This window comes from Triticum aestivum, chromosome 5D, assembly GCF_018294505.1.
Source record: "Triticum aestivum cultivar Chinese Spring chromosome 5D, IWGSC CS RefSeq v2.1, whole genome shotgun sequence".
NCBI classification, from domain to species: domain Eukaryota; kingdom Viridiplantae; phylum Streptophyta; class Magnoliopsida; order Poales; family Poaceae; genus Triticum; species Triticum aestivum.
The window spans coordinates 556,601,837-556,622,994 of NC_057808.1; the positions used below are offsets into that span (position 1 = coordinate 556,601,837).

General features: G+C 45.9%; 2 protein-coding genes across 4 annotated transcripts; one reads left to right on the plus strand and one right to left on the minus strand.

The window, feature by feature from the left end:
- Nucleotides 1-1,736: 1,736 nt before the first annotated feature.
- On the minus strand, nt 1,737-3,806 carry LOC123126201 (uncharacterized). Its single transcript, XM_044546579.1, has 3 exons — nt 3,657-3,806; nt 3,439-3,513; nt 1,737-3,036 (listed from the first exon to the last, which is right to left on the minus strand). Exons 2-3 carry the CDS (start codon nt 3,439-3,441, stop codon nt 1,885-1,887), a joined length of 1,155 nt encoding a protein of 384 aa, XP_044402514.1. The 5' UTR covers nt 3,442-3,513; nt 3,657-3,806; the 3' UTR covers nt 1,737-1,884.
- An 8,166-nt stretch (nt 3,807-11,972) lies between these two features.
- Nucleotides 11,973-15,960, plus strand: LOC123126202 (uncharacterized). 3 transcript variants are annotated; one of them, XM_044546582.1, is made up of 4 exons: nt 11,973-12,187; nt 12,349-12,651; nt 13,541-13,703; nt 14,614-15,960. In XM_044546582.1, the coding sequence occupies exons 3-4, from the start codon at nt 13,640-13,642 to the stop codon at nt 15,831-15,833; spliced, it is 1,284 nt and encodes a 427-aa protein (XP_044402517.1). In that variant the 5' UTR covers nt 11,973-12,187; nt 12,349-12,651; nt 13,541-13,639; the 3' UTR covers nt 15,834-15,960. The 3 variants fall into 3 exon arrangements, with proteins under 3 accessions (XP_044402517.1, XP_044402515.1, XP_044402516.1); XM_044546580.1 differs by lacking the exon at nt 12,349-12,651 and having other exon boundaries at nt 11,985-12,187; XM_044546581.1 differs by having other exon boundaries at nt 11,992-12,651.
- The last annotated feature ends 5,198 nt before the right edge of the window (nt 15,961-21,158 follow it).

Here is a 21,158-nt window from a genome sequence, read left to right on the forward strand (position 1 = left end):
TTAAGGCTACTCGTAATGGAAGTAGCATAGCTGGTACTATCGTGCATGCATGCCAACTACTAGCAGAGACCTTGGAAGTCCCGACCAGTAGATCAGGTCCTTGCTGCACACCCCATGGGCGAAGCTGGTAGAGGAGGTAGCTGGCAATATAACGACAGAGGAGGGCTGACGATGGGGAACTATCTTATATGGCATTTGCTTAGAGCTATTTACTCCTTTATCTATATTAATATAAAAAGACCCAAAGGAACAGATCCAATTAATCTCGGCCATCAAAGTATGTCAATCCAATGACCTAAACCGCTTCAATGTCGAGCGCTGAACACGTTTAGCGTGTAGTTAATTGCATGTCAAATATAATGCTAATGACATAATAACACGCAAATAATATCTAACTTAATATCCGCATGCACTTAATATACTTTCAACTTAACGTGCATTGCACGTACCCATTGACTAGTCAATATAAAAGGCCGAACTCCTATCTGTTGTTCAAAGAATTGCCTACTCCCTAGACAACGATTATTCGCGGAATAGATGTCTGGAACGGTATATTAGCACGATGCTATTATGATGGACAAAACAACGATATATCAAAGGGGAAATCTATTGTAAACCGTCTGCTCTTTCCTCTTGCCCAGCGGCATAATATTTAGAACGTCCCTATACTTAAAGAGCTACATAAGGGAGTACTCATAGCAGTTCCTTGCCATAACTTTATTTTTTTTGGATTTAAGTGGTCTTTGTTATCAGCTATATTTTGTTCTCTCTATCTTTTTGGTCTTTACCTTCTGCAAATAGTGCTTTGGGGTCTTTTAACACAGAACTCATTATTGTAAGGTTGGAAGACGTCCAATCTACTAGTGCCTTTTCCTGTGACTATCGGAAGATCCATCATCAAGATGGTGACGGGAGCACCATTTCATGTCCGGGTGAAAACTCTTGTCCTAGCATTTATTGATCGGGCATAGTAATGACGAACTTGTATCATCTCCTTGTTGAATGTGTTGTCCACTTGTTGTGCTGGTGTTTACTGGTTGGTATCGACAACTAGGATGAAAATCCTTGTCTGGTCATATCCGAATGTGGATACGGTGAGGTGAGGGCATTTATTCCTTCTTGGAGTTGTTGTGGAAGAAATCAGACTTAATCGTTGTCGTCGTATCTTGTTGTCTACATGTTGTGCTGGTGTTCACTGGTTGGTATCGACAACTAGGATGAAAATCCTTGTCTAGGTCATATCCGAACGTGGATGGCGAGGGCATTTATTCCTTCTTGGAGTTGTTGTCGCGGAAGAAATCAGACTTAATCGTTGGCGTCGTATCTTGTAATGGTTCGAATGTGATTGACTATGTTATATTGTTATGTACTCTGGTTGTTGATGTTTTTGGCCTCATTGCCTTACATCAACTACAATAAAATATGGATGTGTGCCTGACAATGGTGTAGAGGCCTGGAGTTTCAACCCCCCCTTTAAAAGAACACAAAATTCATTATTAGCGCCATGGATGTAAATTATGTTTATACTTCTCCTAATTTTTTTAAGTAAATTGTATTGGGGCCTGATCAAACTTAAGAAAGTTTGCCTTGCAAGCAATCCAAATAAGACTTACATTTAGGGATGGATTAGTTTACATTCGTGGATAACATAGAAACCGTGGATGTACGAAGAAGCATGTAAAAAATTGGAGATGTGGAAGTCAGACACGAATGTGACAGATTGGAAGACCATTCAATGATAGCCAATTGATCGTATGCATTTTAAAAAAAGAATTGAACCCAATATTATAGATATAGAACAAACATGTTAGAGCGCATGAGCGCAGGTGCAACTAACAAATTTTGTCGGAGGAAATATCACACATAGTGCTTCACTACTTGGCATCATTTTTCTGTGGTTGTCCCGGCCATTGCTAGGAATAGAATCGTAGCAATTACAATGCAGAAATGCGTGCACAAGGAAGCCAGGTCGGCAGAGGAAGCAACAAGATCTGATAAAGCACGATGGGCCAGACGGCTCCTTATCTGGGTCTGTGACAGGAGCCTCCATGTGAGACCAAACACAATAGCCGATGCTGCAAATAGTAGGAAACAACTGGTCAACATGCTGGACGAAGTGTTGCGGATGGTTGTTATCGACACAGCCAAGAATCCAGTGAAGGTGACTCTTGTCAGTTCCAACGAAGCCGTTGTGGACGCTTGGACAACTCCGGGTGCTTGGTCGGCGAGAAGGGATCTCCGATCGACGGCAACTTGATACGCAAGTTCGACGATTATCAATACTGGAGGAGCAAAGAGCATCAGGGCTGGAGGCCCCATGAGCTTAAACATGACAACCAACAACACCGTGAAGGTACCACCAGCCATGATGCTGTCGAGCATCAGAGTTAAACACACAATCTCTCCCTCTCCCCTTTCCTCGAAGTATAAAGGGGGGATCATCTCGAGGTACATCATGCACACACCAAGTGCGCAAACTATGAAGCTGATGGTGCCCACAGGCCCGGCCTTCTGAACCATCTGATTCTCATGACCTTCCAGTGCCAAACCTTCAAGCCCCAGAAAGATGATTCCAGTGACGCCCGTCAAGAACTCATGCGATTCATCCAGTACCTTGTGCAGATACAGTGAATACGGGTCACCATTTCCGCCGAGGCAGTACGAGACCGCTCGAACTAGGATGAAGGCTCCACATAGGACGCCCACGGCGATTAGAACTTGTTTGGAGACAACGAGCTGCGCGATGAAGCAGGCGAGGATGAGGAGGCAAGAAGATGAGAGGGTTGCCAGGCTCGCGGTCACCGGGGCAGGTTCGATGTTACCCATGTTCGGGAACCTCTTGGAGAAGCAGCACACGAGCAAGGGGCAGATTCCGCTTATTAAAGTGATACCTGCCATGGCAAGCATGGCGAAGAAAGCAGGGCGTCCATACACTTTGAGGTCGACCTTGTCAAGAGCCAGTGCTAGAAGCACTGGGCATACCATGACCACAGCTCCTTCGGCCAAGCCACGGGAACGGTTCATCAGTTCAGCGGCCTAAATAAAATAAAGGGAAGTCAGAACATCGAATGGAAAGTCGCCGTCTAAATTATTATTTTAAATAAATAATGATCAATGGTTGTGCAATTATGTACGCCTAGAGATTTATAATCACCCAGCAGACAAATTAGCATTTAACTTTATCCTACTGAAAAATAGATTTAACTTTATTCAAAAAAGTTTGGATTTTCAAAACTGGACACTTAATAAAGTTTCGTTCATCAGAGAAATTGACATGTAACTTTATCATATTGTAAAAAGACCATTTAACTTATGCAAAAAAGCTTGGAATTTCAAAACTGGAGACTTGATTAAGTTTCACTCAACCGGAATAGTGGGGAAGGAAAAGTATATGCCGCCTGTTCAAAGGATATAATTAGAGAGAGCTAGGCTGCTTACCATCTGAACGAAAACCGAGAATCGACCAGAGATAACTTGGTGAAGTTTGGGTCCGCAAACAGCTTGCTTAAGTTCCTGTAGAAGCAGATAATGTTTCATTTTGTCAAACTCCATTATAATTGATCATCGTTTTTATCGACAAAAAGCGAAAATCATAAAAGAAATAATAAAAGGACGAACGAGAAGAGGAGGCCAAGATAAACGTACGCAGCTCTTACCCTTTGCTTGACGATGATAAACAGAGCTTATCTGGCCCTTGTCTTCGCTGAAGGCGGAATGGAGCTATATATGAACCTGCCCGCCGGTAGCAGGCTTGAACACAGGTGCATTCTTCAGTTAAATACCAAAGCAAATCACGCGGGAACAACACTGCCAGTAAGGAGATGCGAAGCTTCGAATGGGGTCAATATAATGATTAGCAACAAAGTTGACATGCATGTAGAGCGCACTGACCCTAGCTAGGAGTCGGTAGAGAAGAGCCATCAAAACCAGATTTGTCATTTTATTTTTGCTTAGCCAGGATACTAATCTTATCAGGACATAATAATACGGTATTACATAATGATAGGCAACATATCGGCCGGCAAGGAAGCGTTCGTTGGCGACTTCACTAATCCATAAGCTCCACGGCTCTAGTACTCCAATAAACCCTTTGTGTGTTGCGCGCGCGTGAATAAAGTATATGACAGTCTTGTTCGTCTACAAGAGATGGAGACAACACACATATAATCTTTTAGGACTTGCTGCGAAATATCTATTAAGACTTAGGCCTCCGGTGAACAGTCATGTACTGCCAAGAGTAACTTGGGACATCTTGACTGAACGTTCATTTTATTTAAAACATAACATGACATTTTGTAAAGCTAGTGTCGATGTAGCAAGAGCAAATTATAGTGTATTATTTTTCTCATCTGAATGTGATAGTTCATCAAGATTTTTCAATGGTAGTATCAACTTTGCTACAAAAATGCACCATTCCCATTTATTTTCCAGGCGACGAACACTAGGACGCCACATCATTGTACTGAGTACTTATCCATTGATTTAGGTCTTCTGGTAGGGTTATCGTGAAGTTGGACCAGTTAGTCATATGCCACATTGGTAAGAGGAGGCCAAGGAACTTAGTGCTCGACGACAGCAGCGATAGACAACTAGAGGGAGGGCGCGGGTAAGAATGCTGAAAGAAAATTTTATGTATGCTCGTCTCTTTTGGTTTGAAAAATGCAGTCAAATCTATTAGGAAATGATAAATCCTGAACGTTCGGATTTTAAGCATGACAACCCGAGTGTTTTTTATGGCAACTTTAGTTGATGCGAAGTGGCAAGTTTAGTTGGTAAACATGACAATTTTCTGAGACAAAATTGCCATGTTGACCCATTAAAGTTGCCACCTCGAGTCAACTAAAGTTGCCATGGTTAAAATTCGAACGTTCGGGATTTATCGGGGGTCTAATCTATTAACCAAACTAGTAGTACAAACACCACTGAAAAATACATAAATTATTACAGGGTCCTGCCAGAAGACCATTGTCTTCCTCTCGCAATGATGCATTCCAAGTTTCCAACCCATAACCGGAGCCATGATACCACTATTGATGGCATGCATGACGCGGTCAAGGCCATAGTCCTTTTGGACCATGGCACTGGAGGAAAAGCCGCGGCCGCTTGAAGAGTCGCATATCCAAGACTCAAACCTACAAAACTTCTCAGAGGCTCTCGCTGGCACCGAAGGATGTACCGATGTGATAGAGACAAGGCTAGAGGACCAGAATACAAAGGGATGCTACTACCTCAGCCTCGCCAACCAACCTTGTAGAATCATTCCTCACCAGCTAGTGCTACCACCACCATCGATGTGCCACCAGACTCAATGAAACCTTATTCGCCACTAGGACACTAACCCTGACCTATCTAGCAGGAGCTGACACGGACACTACGGGAAACAGCTAATTTGCCGTTAGGGGACGTCTTTGCCGTCAGCTTTTCGTCGGGCAGACGGCAAAAAAAGGATTTGCCGTCATCAGTAGACGGCAAAGAAAAACTGTCGGTAAAATAAACTTTGCCGTCTACGCAACAAAACACAGACGGCAAAGAACATACTTTGCCGTATGTAATAGAAAAAGTAGAGAGCAAAGATCTTTGCCGTTTGCGTTTTATATTACAGACGACAAAGAACATACTTCGCCGTCTGTAATATAAAACGCAGACGGTAAAGATCTTTGCCATCTGGAATAAAAAACGAGGACGGCAAAGAAAGAAACACAGCACGCAGATCGATCACTTGGATCGATGACATGGCAGGATCTCAGCCACACATCCCCTCGTGCCCCAACACGCCCCGCGCCCACGCCTCACGCGCCCAACACCCCACGTGCAGCACTCTCTCTCCCTTATCCTCTCCCCCACCACGATCTCTCTCCCCCACCACGATCTCTCTCTGGTTTCTCTCCCTTATCCACAAGCCGTCGCCGGTCACCACCTCTCCCATCGGCCACCACCTCTCCCGCCAGCCCAGGCCACTTCTCCCTTCGCCCCCGCCCCCGGCCCCGTCCCTGTCGTCCCCGGCCCCCTCCCTGTCGCCCCGGCCCTGGCGCGCCCGAAGCTCCGCCGGCGTTCGGCCACCACCTCGCCCGCCGGCCACCACCTCTCGCGCCGGCGCCGGCCACTTCCTCCGTCGCCCCCGGCCTTAGCCCTGTCGCCCTCGAAGCTCCGCAGGCATCCGCCACGACGTCGCCTGCCGTCCCCATCGCCCTTCCCCCTTCGCCATGGGCGCCGCCGGCCCCGTCGCCCCAACCAGGCTCCGCCGGCCCCGTCGCCCCAGCCAAGCTCCGCCAGCCATGGCCCTGGCCGCGCATGCCTCCGTCGTCCCCGGCCCCATCGCTCGACGCTGTACCAACTCCCGCCTCGAGGAGCGGGGGCAGCTCATCGGGCGTCCATGGCGGTTCTGCTATGTCCGTGGAGAAGAAGGCGTCCATGGTGGCGCTGCTCTGTCCTTGGAGAATGGAAGGGGAAGGGAGAGGGCGCGGCTGCTGTTTACTGCTGCTCCGGTGAGCACGGGCACAGGATATGGTTGCAGGTTGGTGCGGGCGTCAAGATCGAACTCAAGATGGCTTCGCTTGCTGGATCTTGGGCTGCTATATCACCCTGTTCTTCTGTAATCTTTTCATGTGTAATTCATTCATCTTATGAAAAAGAGCAGTTTTGCCTCGGATCAGCAAGTGATAATGTATTATGTGTAAATAGGGTAATTTTGTACTGTGAAATTTGTTCGGTAGATTCTTGGAACAAAGTGTTGATGTGCACTATGTTGTGGTGTTCATTGTTGTCCTCTGCACTAGGACTGTTGATTCAGGTTATTTTAATACATTATGTGAAGGCCGACGGCCGCTGTGTGTTTTTTTTAATTTGAACCCATTCTTTGCCGTCTGTGATATAGGAGGCTGAAGGCAAAGATGCGAATAGCTGATGGCAAAGATGTAGTCTAGCTGACGGCGAAACTACTTTGCTTTGCCGTCTATGATTTATAAGGCAGACAGCGAAGCAAATTCGGCTGACGGCAGATTCTTTGCCGTCTGTAAGGTAAAAAGTTGACGGCAAAGTATTCTTTGCCGACTTATCTTTGCTGTCTGACTTTGCCGTCTGCTTCCTGACGGTAAAGTCTTTGCCGTCTGGATTTAGGTCTTTGCCGTATGTGATCCACAGACGGCAAATTTCCTGTTTCCTGTAGTGGGAGGGCCTCAGGATTCTTCAGCACTCACACGGCCAAGGAGGCAGACATAGCAGAGGGGAACCCTCGGGCTCCACAGCATGTTACATGGTGTGGAATGACACCTTGCCACTGGGAAGAAGGCATGCAACAGTCATACTTTCAATAAAATCTATGTGCCAAAGGATAATTCAGGAGAAACTAGCACTGAGAAGGGCCATAGGATAATCCCAACTCCATCCATACAAAGGAGCGGGACACAAATGGACAAATCTCACAAGTTCCCCTAAAAAGTTGTATTTGGCTAAGCTTCATCGAACGGAAAAATCGAACTGGAGAACAAAAACAAACCGCAACACTATCCCCTTTGCGGGACGCCACCGTTGTGGATAAACGCTTGTGGACCCTACAAGAATGAACCCGACACACATACGTAGGATTCCCTCACCCTCTTATTGTCTTAGCAAGCGGCGGAGGGTAGGGGAACCCGCAGCGGCACTGGGCCGAGGGGAAAAGTTTTCCGCCTCTTGTCTTCTAAACCGTAGAAAAATGATTTTTCATAGTCCCAAGATGTTATGATTTGGGTACCTGCTCATCCCTTGGGCTCAAACCAAGCATGGAAATATCACCCTACACCTTTTTGCAAGCGCGAGCATGGCCACCGACTTTTCTATAATTTAGCATTTACAAAATAAATTTTAATGTGCTTCGTTTGTCACATATCAAAATATCCAACGCATGAATTACAAAATGATTATAATCATGTAGGACAACTCATATGATCTAGAAAAGAGAGAGAGAGAGAGAGAGAGAGAGAGAGAGAGAGAGAGAGAGTACCATAAAGCATGTATTTTGGGGGTAAACCACTCACAACTCATCGAGAAGCGATTTCGCAGTGATGATGAAGATATGAGACAAATTTTCCCTCTAGCGGAGTACCGAAGGAGCAATCTAGAAGTGTTCGGCCTTGATCACAAATATCTCTATGTGGCGGCGGCCAAAAAAACCTCTCAAACTTGTAGGCAAATTGAATACATAGGTATATACAATGTTTGCGATCGAATGACATTGGTGGAGGTGGATCCAACCCGCCCCAGCCTTAAGACGCGTGGGACGGAAAATGTCCCCTGTGGGGCCTAAAATCCCTCATTTTGCAGGCCTTTGTCGTCCTATGACTTTTTCAAAGTTTTTTATGAGTCCGAATAATTTCCCGAAATCGCACCACCTCAAAAAGGGAATATGCCTTCTTGCATTTTATTAGTATGCTAGTCTAATTTTATTTAAAACATAGGAATTAAACATCAAAAGGAAACGGTACATTTTAGATGTATCCACTCCGCCCTCCCCGCACGTCGACTTCTACATGGTATGCGCCGCGCCACCTTCCTAGACGTCTAATGACATCATTCTCACGCGGTCTTCGTCATGTTGTTGGGTTCTTGCTCATCGTGTTTATTGTTGGCAAAGAATGCCTCATGCTTGAGCTCGAGTAAACAAACATGCGTTTTGTTCTACGGAGAGCAACCTGCAGGGGGGACAAGCGGCCCATAGTTAGCTCAATTATGCATTGCACATGCATTCACGGTGGACCACTTGTGCAAACGGTTGATAAGTGTATTAAATTTGTTTCAGGATTTCCGGCATGCGCCTTCAGTAGGAGAAGATGTTTCCTTTGATTACGAGGCGCCTACGGTGACTCCCATTTTCATTGCACACAACTTTCCCTATGTAGAAATAGCCTTTTAGAAAGAGCCGCTAAATTAAATTCTCTTTTAGGCGAAGGAAGTATGACCTCAATCTTAAGATGATATGTTGGCTCAGTCTCTAACAGGTGCTCATAGGGGTGGGGTGTGTGTGCGCGTTCATAGGATGTATGTGCGTCTATATGAGCGATTGTATTTGCAAAGAGAGCCTTGGCTCAGTGGTTGGGCATGCGGTTGTGCAGCCTATGCACAGGGGCTTTCCCCATTTATTGAGGATCAAGTTTGGTGTGTGGTGGAACTACTCATCAAAAAATATATTGATACTCATTTGAAAAAATTCTGAGGACCATGTTTATCTTGATACTCATACTAAAATGGCAGTATGCATCCCTAGTTGGTGCAGAAGCCGGGGAAGTAAAATTCTCCCCCAATTTTAGAGACTCACTCAAGAAGAGTTTTTTGGCTCATTGGAGGCTCTCTAACGAACTTCCTAGCCGCCGCCGCCCCGTACCTCGCCTCTGCAGCCCGCGGCCTGGCCGATGCCGGAGGAGGCCGACGGGCGAAGCCCACCTCGGAGGACGACAGCGGCAGGGCACTCTTCTCCTCGCGGCGGCGCGTTGCCCTGGACGGCGTGGCCCGCTTGCGGCGGAAGCCGGGGCGGTGGATCCAGTGGTGAACCTCTCGTCAGCGGGGTGAGGAGGTTCTGCATGGCTGACCGGGGTCGCACGCGAGGGATTCAGGTCGTCCGGACTGATCTCGCGTTGGCGCCTTCGTCTTCAGCCGGCGCGGTCAGGGCGGCGACCCTGGCGTGCGGCGGCGGCTGTTTCCCCCTTGGCCGGTGGGTTGAGTCGTTAGCTTGCCTGGCCGGGTGTTGGGTGGCGGCGGTGGCTGCGGATCTGGCATCCCGGCTAGATCCGTCGTGGTTCGGCTATGGCCGGCCGGCGGCGCGTGATGGGGCCTGGGTGGGGCGGCCGGAGGTCCTCAACCGGCTTTCCGATGACACCATACGTCTACATGGCGAGGGTGTGCTCGGATCTAGTCAGCGGTGAGATCGTGGTGGCGCTACTTCCGGTGAAAATCGCGCCGACTTCGGTCATGGCGGACGATGATGGCGTCCCCGACGCCCCCTGTTGAGGCATCGTCGTTGCAAACTGCGTCAACTTGATCGGGATGTTCTGGGGGAAACCCTAGATCTGGGTCTACCACATCGGACGATGACAGCGCCTTCGGTCGTGCTCCCTCCTGAGGGCATCGTTTTGGAGCAGGAGCTGGCTGGAGTGGACGAGGAGGAGCGGTGTTTCCTCTACCGCAAGGCCGACGACGGATCCTGGCGGCATGGCGCTGTGGAGTTTCGGCGATGGGCGGGTGTGGATGGATACGTGCAGGATGGTGGCGTCGACGGCAGCTAGACCGGGCAAGGTTGATCAGCAGTACGGTACTGAAGATGGAGTGGTGGCAGGTGGCTGCGGCGGCCTCATACCCGGCAGGTGTCCTGGTTGAGGAGTGCGTCGGACTGGTGGGTGCCCCATACCCGGCAGGCGTCCTGGTTGGGACCTCAGGTCTTAGATGTTAGGTTTGGCTGCGAGGTCTGTTTGGTATTAGGCCCAGACTATCAGCATCCTTTTATCAACTGGATAGGAGTAGCGACAGATGTTATTTAGAGAGTGGCTTTAATCTTACTGCTGTATGACTTTGTAAGGTCTTGTATGGATAATTAATAAAGTGGTTGCATGCATCGTCCGGATACGGAGGCCGGGGGTCCTCCTCCATTTCTAAATTTTTTTTTTGAATTGACACTATAGTACATTATCTAGTTGTATTATATATATGGCTAAGTCAAATTACTCAGCCCCACCACGATCTATTATTAAATCGCGGTTGTACATATCGATATTGTAGAAAGTACCGGCCGCCGATGGTTTGAGAAAGCAAACTGTTCAAGAAAAGAAAATGGGTACGTGTTAGTTGTTGGCACTTGCATGCAGTTGGCACCGCGTACGAACTCCTCCTTCCTCGCTCCTAGCTACTCCCTCCATAATACATTTCTTGACACTACACGCTAGTATGTTGCAAGTTGCATATGAGCGCCAGAGCTTCCTGCCGTTGGACCTCACCTCGGCCATGTCAGTCCTTGCTTAAAAAGGGTTTTTATAACAACTTCGTTTATTCCCGCTCAACGAACAAGAGTTTGAACATCTCGACCCACCACCATGGCAGCTGGCCTCGTGCCCAGCTTGTAATGCTTTCCGTCGGCAAGGAATTCTAGCCCACGTGACAGAGGTGGCTTGCACGCTATTTCCGCCGGTTTCCTCGTCTTGGGTAGAAGATTTGGCAGACGGATGAGCTAACAGCATATACGTGCCCCGATCGAGGCTGTGATCTAGTCACCGCCGGGGGCGGAAGCGTTGACGAGGGCCTTAGTTAATGGGGTGGCGACATGGACGTTTTGGGAAGAAACGGTGGCGATTGGTTCTGCATTTTAACTTTCAATATGGATTAGTCATTATTGGTTAACGTGCCAATCAGTTGCTGCCGCCTCCAATCTTCTGACCCCGAATATATTTTCTTAGGAAAACAGGGGCAGCGCCCCTTGGCACCATAGCAAGAAACCGTAATGACACTCTGACTCTGAATATTATTTTCGTATCCAAATTAAGCATAGCTTATATGATTAGATTAGATTCTTTGTGGTACAACCAGTTCATCCCGGTTTAAGTCCTAAATTGATTTGACATGAATGCTCGCATATTTTCTGAACCCCCTCGACCGCGAGTTGCTTGTATACATGTGTTCATAAAGGTAGGTGTGCGTGCATGCTGTGAGCGTCTGCGTATGTACTGCATTTTCAAAAAGGTTGTTATTCTAGCTATGAATATATGTCAGTTATAGGTGCATGCTGATTATACTGCTCCACTCAGAGAGAACGTGTAGCAGCCGTCTTACTCCCATCGTTTTTATTTACTCTTCATATTAGTTTTGTCTTATATCAAATTTTATAAAATTGACTATGTTTATACAAAGAAAACAATATAAAATTTACAATAACACTCCAATTGAATACGAAAGCCCGAATCGTCCTCAGACTACTCTTGTTATAAATGGACCTAGCTAGCGAACTTGCTTCGTCTTCCAACCTCTCTCATAATATGCACGCCAATTCATCATTTCCGCTGTCCAGCCTCCTTGAGAAGAAAACCATCTATACAAGCGTAGGAGCCGACCATCGGGGCTGAGATCAACGTATAGTCTAAGGGCTGAGTTTCTCAAGCCCCTACATCTACATAGGCAAGCATATCCATCGTTCTGTAGCGCGCAAGAGCATCGTCCATGTGATATATAGGTACGTGAGGTCTGGCCATGTACTCACTATGCTGTTTGTTCGTGAGCCCTCTTCCCTTGTACAGGGGGTGTGTTCTTAGTTCTTACTCCTTCATTCGTTTCATTCTAGCTAGCTGGCTATATATTACCTCTAGTCTTTTCTTCTCATTCATGCATATGCAGTTGTGACACAATAAAAGAAAACCCACACCAGAGGTAGTCGACATGATGATGGTCATTGGCAAACATCAGGACGGGTCTCAAGCAAGAGATTCAAAATTTCAGGACGTTCATATGAGGTCGTCGGATGTTCATAGAAGGCTCTGAATGAAATTGCTGTTGGTATATTCAGGTCACTGATGGCTCTTGTTGAGAGTCGTCTAAGATATATCACATGCTTTCATTGCGAGTTTTCCGTGGCTCATCAAAGACGGCCGGGGACCCAGTATAGATGTACTCATGACAAATGAGTTGCAGGTTGAATAGGTGATTTTAATTGGTTCAGGTGTTACTACAAAGCAATTCATGTAGAACCGTCTATGATCTAGAGCATATTTTTTTCAAGCTTGAAAAAGTTCTGAAAACTTTATACAGGTAAAAAAAAAAGAAATTTGTTAAAAAAGCATCACAAGTTTTAAGTATTGTAACTAAACTATCTAGAAATCAAAATAAAAACTAAACTATCTACTTTGTTGTTTTTGCACCGGACATAAAATTGCTTGTTCTTTTATCATTTTGGATGAAAGTTCTATTAGGTAGCTTAGTATAAGACTGTTAAGAGGTTTACTAAGCATGAAAATATTAGTTATTATTTTCAGAAAATATTGAGTTTTCATCTGTGATGCACCAGAGGTCCTATCTATTATATGTAGGATTTTTTATCTTAAATTTGGACTGATAGAAATTTTTGACAAAAGTGATTTTATTGGCTCAAAATGGAGCGTCAAGAGGATACGAAACACAATGAGCACATCTGGTCTTTGCATAGCTATGATGCAGACCGCCAACACCAACGCACACATAAGAACACGCCATGTGGGGACTTTGTGGTCCCCATGCAAGTAAATCCAAAAGTTAGTTTCATGAACTTCAACTAAGTTTTGGATTTATTGGAATTTAAAAATCAAGATTCTCAATGTTTGAAATTTCTCGCCATTTCTTGCATGAGGACTAAACATGCACCCCGAGGCAACAAATAGCAAAGTCATATATGACCAAAGCTATGCATATGCTAGTAAAAAAAAAAGAAATCGGATCCACAATGAGCAAACTACAACATTGACTACTCACATGCATGGATCATGTAGGAATCTTTTGCTTGATCGACGGTATGATTAATGCAGGGCTATCAATGATGAGTTTACTACCATTGCAGTGCCAGATTAGATCAACTACGTAGCCGCACCAAGTTGGCCCATCCATTGGCCAGCGGGCTGCGAAAACCTCTTCACACAAAGTCGATAATATTCAACCAATGGGGCGCCAGAAGCCAGTCAAGTCACGCGATGTGCACCCTCCAGTGCCACCAGGGTTCATCGGTAAGTCTATTGCGACTCTCTTCGACGTCCAAATTGTTAATGCTTGCAGCATTTATGTATATATATCTATATGTAGGCATGTATTTTCATTTTTGTAGAAAAAGAAAAAACAAGCTAGATAGAGCGGGTCACAGAGCCCGTGCTCAACCTACAACCCACAAGAGCTGGACCGGGAGGTCGCAACGACCACCCATATGTTAATCAACCATATGTAAAGTTTGATCAAATTACTAATACGTTTTTGTGTGTGTTGTTCTTCCTTCCTGTTATGCTTTCATTCATTGAGTTTGACCTATCAGCCTAATCCATATTTCCAATATATTTTCCAAGCAAATATGGTGGTGTGGATAGTTGTCTCGGCGAGTCAAATTGTTTTCATCCGGAAGCGATGCATCCATCATTATTTCCTTCGGGTTCAGGACTTAATCGAGGATTTGCACAAAAAGTTGCAATCAAGTCTTTTCCTCATAGTAGACATATCCAAGGCCTTCGACCCAGTGAACTGATGCTACCTACTCTATGTGCTGCAGTCCCTAGGGTTTGGCCAGAAATTGCGAGGTTGGATCTCCATGTTGGTGTCCCTCCCACGTGCACCTCAACAGAGAGGCAGCTCCCCCCACCCACGGACCCACCCCACCTCGCCCCCTCTTTCCCAAGCAAGGGGGCTCCAGCAGAGACCCACTGTATAATTTATACATAAATATATTTCTAATCCAACGAGAATTCACGTAAATATTCAGGGTGGCATGCCGTGAATTTTCTATATATGTAGATTATCATAAATGTGTGTTTTTTTAGAACAGGCACAAGAACAATTTATTTGATACCCAGGCAGATCATAGTAATCCTACAGCTTAATTTGTATATACATTTATATTCTTATGATCTGAACATATATTTTTTATTTCAGAAAAGCTTGGGGTATCGGATGGAATATGCCTCATAGCAGTGACGTGCACACTGGCCAGCTGTCTCGTCAATTTCCAAGTGTCTCGATTAAGCGATGATGGTTTTACCAACAAAGAATATAGTGAGTTGGTAACCGGCACAATGGAGGTTGCCATCTGCGGCCCATATATAGTTGTGAAATCACACGAGTTCATGCCCAAATGGACGCCGGCTATGCTTGCGCCATTGAAGTCATGGATCACATGCGGTCCTAATGTCCAGATTTTCAGAGACACAGTCATTCTTGTGCTCATAGCTTACGTGATATTAGTGGACATCAGCTTGAGCTTCGTCTGGCTCGCCATCTTTCCAGTCATAGCTCTTGTTTTCATACGAGCGCTGCACCTCAAGTTCAATCGGCGTACAGGGGGCAGCAGTCGTAAAGTTAATCAAGGATCTTCTCTCGTCGTCGTCGAGACTAAAATGACAACCATGGAGGTTGGGATCATAGTGGTGATGACACTGGGGGCGCTATTGGGTATGGACCAGCTTCCCGACCATGCAGCTGCCCGGTTCACCATCTCACAGTTCCTCCTGTTCCTAAGCTGCACGGTGGCGGCATTGACGCGCATGGTGATGAAGCTACCAGCTGGCGCCTCTCCGGGCATAGCACTGGCGACGGAGATGCTCCACAAGACCCTGCTTCTCCTCCTGCTGGCGACGGCGCACACGGCGGCCGCAGAGTGGCTGGGCGAGGATGCTGTTCTGCTATGCTTGCCGGAGGTCATTCCTGTGCTTCTCTGGTTCAGCCTCCACCTCGACCGTAAACCAGGCAGCAGCTCCATCATCAGCGTCAACAAGTTGAAACCATACAGAAATAGGCTCATCTTCCTCGGTGCAATGGTGGTAGCTCCTCCTTTTGCTTACCTGGCCAACTCCATGGATGAAGTTGGGCTCTCCGGCTGGTCTACGACATTCCAGGTGTCATGCGGCGTCTCAGGGATTCTGACCTACTACCTTGTGTTCATGCTAAGTCACTGGCCGAAGAAACAAGTAGCAGATGCTGGCAAGGATGGTGGGGCTTCCGGTATGCTCAAATTATGGGCATACGCTTTACTCATAGCGGCGGCTGCGTCCCTACTGCTCAAGTGTCTGGTTTCTGCCAGGCTTGGTCTGCAACTACCACTGCATGAAACGGTTATGTATGTTAGTAATGTTTTGGGTTTTAACTACTCAAATTAGTATATATATCAAATGTTGTGTTGTGTTTGTAAAATACACGGTGCTGTATGTGTGTACATACGTACATACATATATGGCGGCATGTATGTGTGTCAGTTTGCATGTTAATACTGGGGTCTTGGGTGCACACGGATCAATTAGCTAGTTAGTTAGTTGTGAAGGAACAAACTAGTGATGCATGTGTGCTTGCTAGCACTACCTAGTACTTGTACATGTTGCATGTGCGCGACTAGTATAGTTGGAAAGAGGGAGAGAAAGAGAGAGAGTTAGCTACCTGGATTGCTAAGCTAGTTATGTATACATTATGTGATATTTGAAGACTGTATATACAATTAATTGGCAGTTTGTAACTTATTATAGCAAGAAGAAAACACACTCACTAGTAGAAAAAAGGCCTCTTGTCCCGGTTCTGGAACCGGGACTAAAGGGTCGTTACTAAAGCCTCCCCCTTTAGTCCCGATTCTTACACGAACCGGGACTAAAGGCTGTCCACGTGGCACCAACCGGGACTAAAGAAAATTTTATGAATTTTTTTAATTTTTATTTTATTTTCAAATTTCTGAATTATTTTAACCTCTAATCTCTAATCACCACCCCTCATCACTGCTTAATTTAACCTCTAATCACTAATCACCCCTTATCATTCCAAATCATCTAACTTCCCGGACGGTCATCCATCCTCTCACTACTCCAGTCTGAGCACGCTTAACTTCCGGGTTCTATTCTCCCTCGTTTCCAAGTCTGCACTTGTTGTTTTCCTGACAATAATAAGATGTCAATCCTATTAACCCTCAGGAATTTAGCTTGAGCATGAAGTCACACATTTCACTGTTTGAGTTTGAAACTATTGTTTTAAAAAACAATAATTATTTAGTAACACTAATATTTCTTAAATAAGTAGTTTGACCATAGTTTGACCACAGTTTGAGCACAGTTTGACCAGATTTGACCAAAATTCAAAAATGAAATAATTATTTAGTAACACTAATATTTCTTGAATAAGTAGTTTGACCATAGTTTGACCAAAGTTTGACCATATTTCACCAAAATTCAAAAAAATGAAATGATTATTTAGTAACACTAATATTTCTTGAATAATTAGTTTGACCATTGTTTGACCATAGTTTGACCACAGTTTGACCACAATTTGACCAGATTTGACCAAAATTCAAAAAAACTAAAATAATTATTTAGTAACACTAATATTCTTGAATAATTATTTAGTAACACTAATACTTCTTGAATAAGTAGTTTGACCATAGTTTGACCAGATTTAACAAAAATTCAAAAAAAACTAAAATTTGAGCATAACTTTTTTTCCTTTTAGAATTGGAGGATTCTAAAAATTTGCAAACAGGCCATAGGCAGTCAAAATCGGATGCGGATTTTCGTGCTGAACACTTTGATATATTATACTTTTTTCTGACATCGTATGCAAAAGTTATAGCCGTTTTACATTTTCCTACACTTTTTGCAAAACATGTCTAAATTTAAGTTTTTAAAACCATCCGACTCCTCGCTCGGAACCCTAGCTCACTCGCTCTCCTCTCTCACTCCGTCCTCTCCTCTTCCAACTTCAATTCCGATCCTATCCGGCGCAATGTCGAGCTCCGGTGGCCACTCCAGCTCCAACATTGCCTTGGAGCGGTCCAAGGTGGACACCAGGGGCAGCTTGGAATTTGGAGCGTCGCCACAGCTCCCGCCCCGGCGCAGCGCGGACGCCGGAGCTGGCCTCTCCCGGCCCGCGTGCAACTCCGCTAGTGTAGCACAGTCTGTTCCGCCCCCGTGCCGTCCCCTTTCCCCATCAGCTACTGCTCCCGGGGGGCAGTGGTAGGTGCTGGTGCCGGCACCGTCGGCCCGCACCGCCCACCATTAGAGGCAGCGGGCAAGGGAGAGAGACGCGGCAGAGAAGTTTGTGCGCCGCTGCCACAGGATGTCGGCGGAGCCCGACGAGGACAAACGGCTCCTCACTTGGGTGTACCGCCGGTCGCTCATGACAGCGAAGACGGACGCTCGCTGCGTGCGACAAAAGAACGTGAAGGCGCTCTGGCTTGCCATAGAGTAGTCGGAGCGCGAGGCGAAGGAGGCAGCGGAGGCGGCTCGGCTCGCCAAGTTGAAGCGGCAGCAGGACATGGCCGTCCGCCTGATGAAGGGGTTGATCGTCCTCTGTGACTCCGACTCCGACTCCAACTCCGACGATGACCACAGCTCCAACTGCTCCTCCGACCACTAGTAGAAAACTGGGCTTTGGTCACAGGGAAATATTCACATTAGTCCCGGTTCAGTCACGAACCGGGACTAATGCGAGCATTGGTCCCGGTTCGTGCGGCCAGGGGCCTGCCGGGCCTCGTGGGGGCATTGGTCCCGGTTCGTCCGGCCCCTTTGGTCCCGGTTGGTGGGACAAACCGGGACCAATGGGCCATGCTCCTGGCCCACCACCCTTTAGTCCCGGTTCATACCACAAACCGGAACTAAAGGGCTGGTCCTAGTTGCGGCCAGTGTTTAGTCCCACCTCGCCAACCGAAGGGCGCTCACACCAGTTTATAAGCCCGTCCCTCTCTGCCTTGTTGAGCTCCTCTCAAAGTGAAAATAGATGCCCTTATACAGGGAATTTGACCTAAATTCACAGTAAATTTCTTTGAATTTCATAGAAATTTATTATGAATTTAGGTTGAATTTTCTCTATAGGCGCATCTATGTTCATTTTTTATAGTAAATAAAATAAATAAACCTTAATAAATAAATAAAAATAAATAAACCTTAATAAAATAAAATAAAATAAACTATAGTAACTAAAATAAATAAACCTTAATAAATTAAATAAAAATAGCAGCAGTAAAATAAATAAAATAGCAGCAGTAAAATAAATAAAAATAAAATAATTAAAGTAAAATACATAAGTAATTAGAAATAAAATAAATAAGTTTTTTGTTGTAAGTAGAAACAAAACAAAACAAATAAAGCAAAAGAGAAAACAAAAAACAGAGAAAAAAATTATGCCACCTACTGGGCCACCACGGCCTGAATACGACTTGAAACCCATCCATGGGCCAGGATTCAGGCCCGCAGAAGGCCCAGTAGGCCCCACAGGCAAAGAGAACGGTTAGGCCCGAAAGCCTGCAGTTGAGAGGAGCTCGAGAGGGTGGGCGCAGCAGCGCTTATAAACCACTCTCGAGCCCTCTCAACTAGCGAGGTGGGACTAAACTTTTGACGCGGGGCAGCACAAGGCCTTTGGTCCCGGTTGGTGCCACCAACCGGGACTAAAGGGGTCATTGGTCCCGGTTCGTGGCACCAACCGGGACCAAAGGCCTTTAGTCCCGGTTGGTGCCACGAACCGGGACCAATGAGTTCCCTATATATACCCCATCGCCACAGCAGAGCACTCCACAGTGCTCTGTTTTTTCTGGCCGGCGAGGGGAGGGCATTTGGGTGCTCTAGCTCACCTCCTATGCACATGAGGTGTTCGATGAAATGTCTGAGCCACACTAGTTAATCTTTCTCCTCTCGAAACTCGACCTCCGAGCTCCATTTTCCCCGAGATTTGTCTAGGTTTAGCGGTCCGTCACGTCCCGTCCCCGTCTTCACCGCCGTCGATCGCCCGCGCCGATCTCGTCGCCAGCACCACCGTGGTGAGCCTCTTGTTCTTATCTTCTTTCTGAAAGGAAAAAATTCTTACTTTAGATAGATACTTGTCTAATTTTGTTACTTTTATTATTCCTTCTTATTACATAGTGCGATGGTTTTGGTATCCGCCCCCGTCGGCCCTCGTCCTGTCTATGATTCGGATGTGGTATATATTATCTTTTTATAACTATTTGGTTCATTTATTGTTTATGACAAATATACCGACCAACGTGACATAGATTTATTTATCTAGGAGGTGGTTGAACCGGAAATTCTAACCGACCCTATTGTCGAGAGGTTAAATTTAGTTGAAGAAGAAAACAATTACTTGAAGGAAAAAATAAAAAAATTGAGGAGGAGAAGATGATATTGGAGTTGCATGTTGCGGATGTCGTCGATGATCACAAGATCAAGATGGATGCAATGCGCTTGAAGATTAGAAAGATTAGAAAATATGCCATTCATACCGAGGCTTGGTATCATTATGCCGTTGGATCAATTGTTACCTTGGTTGCGATTATGATCGCATTTGTTTTCGCATTGAAATGTTTTACATAGTTTCAATGTATGGTTTAATTAATTAGATGCTCTGGAGAGCTATATATATGTTGTTAGATGAGAACTATGTATGTACTTTGGTTTTAATGTGATGATGAACTTCTATTAATTTGGTCACTTAATTATCTATTCATGATGTTCTGTAATGGTTTTTGACACACTTAATTATATATAATGCACGCAGATGAACCGGCAATGGATGTACGGTGACAGACACACCTCCGAGTACATTAAGGGCGTGCATGATTTTCTCGAAGTGGCTGAGGCAAACAAGCAGAATGGTTTTATGTGTTGTCCATGCCCTATATGTGGGAATACGAAGTCTTACTCTGACCGGAAAATCCTTCACACCCACCTGCTTTACAAGGGTTTCATGCCACACTATAATGTTTGGACGAGGCACGGAGAAATAGGGGTTATGATGGAAGACGGCGAAGAAGAAGAGGACGATGACAACTATGTGCCCCCTGAATACGGTGATGCTGCAACGGGGGAAGCTGCTGAAGATCAAGAGGAACCAGACGATGTGCCCAATGATGCTGCAAGGGGGGAAGCTGCTGAAGATCAAGAGGAACCAGTGCCCGATGATGATGATCTCCGCCGGGTCATTGTCGATGCAAGGACGCAATGCGAAAGTCAAAAGGAGAAGCTGAAGTTCGATCGCATGTTAGAGGATCACAAAAAAGGGTTGTACCCCAATTGCGAAGATGGCAACACAAAGCTCGGTACCGTACTGGAATTGCTGCAGTGGAAGGCAGAGAATGCTGTGCCTGACAAAGGATTTGAGAAGCTATTGAAAATATTGAAGAAGAAGCTTCCAAAGGATAACGAATTGCCCGACAGTACATACGCAGCAAAGAAGGTCGTATGCCCTCTAGGATTGGAGGTGCAGAAGATACATGCATGCCCTAATGACTGCATCCTCTACCGCGGTGCGTACAAGGATCTGAACGCATGCCCGGTATGCGGTGCATTGCGGTATAAGATCAGACGAGATGACCCTGGTGATGTTGACGGCCAGCCCCCCAGGAAGAGGGTTCCTGCGAAGGTGATGTGGTATGCTCCTATAATACCACGGTTGAAACGTCTGTTCAGAAACGAAGAGCATGCCAAGTTGATGCGATGGCACAGTGAGGACCGTAA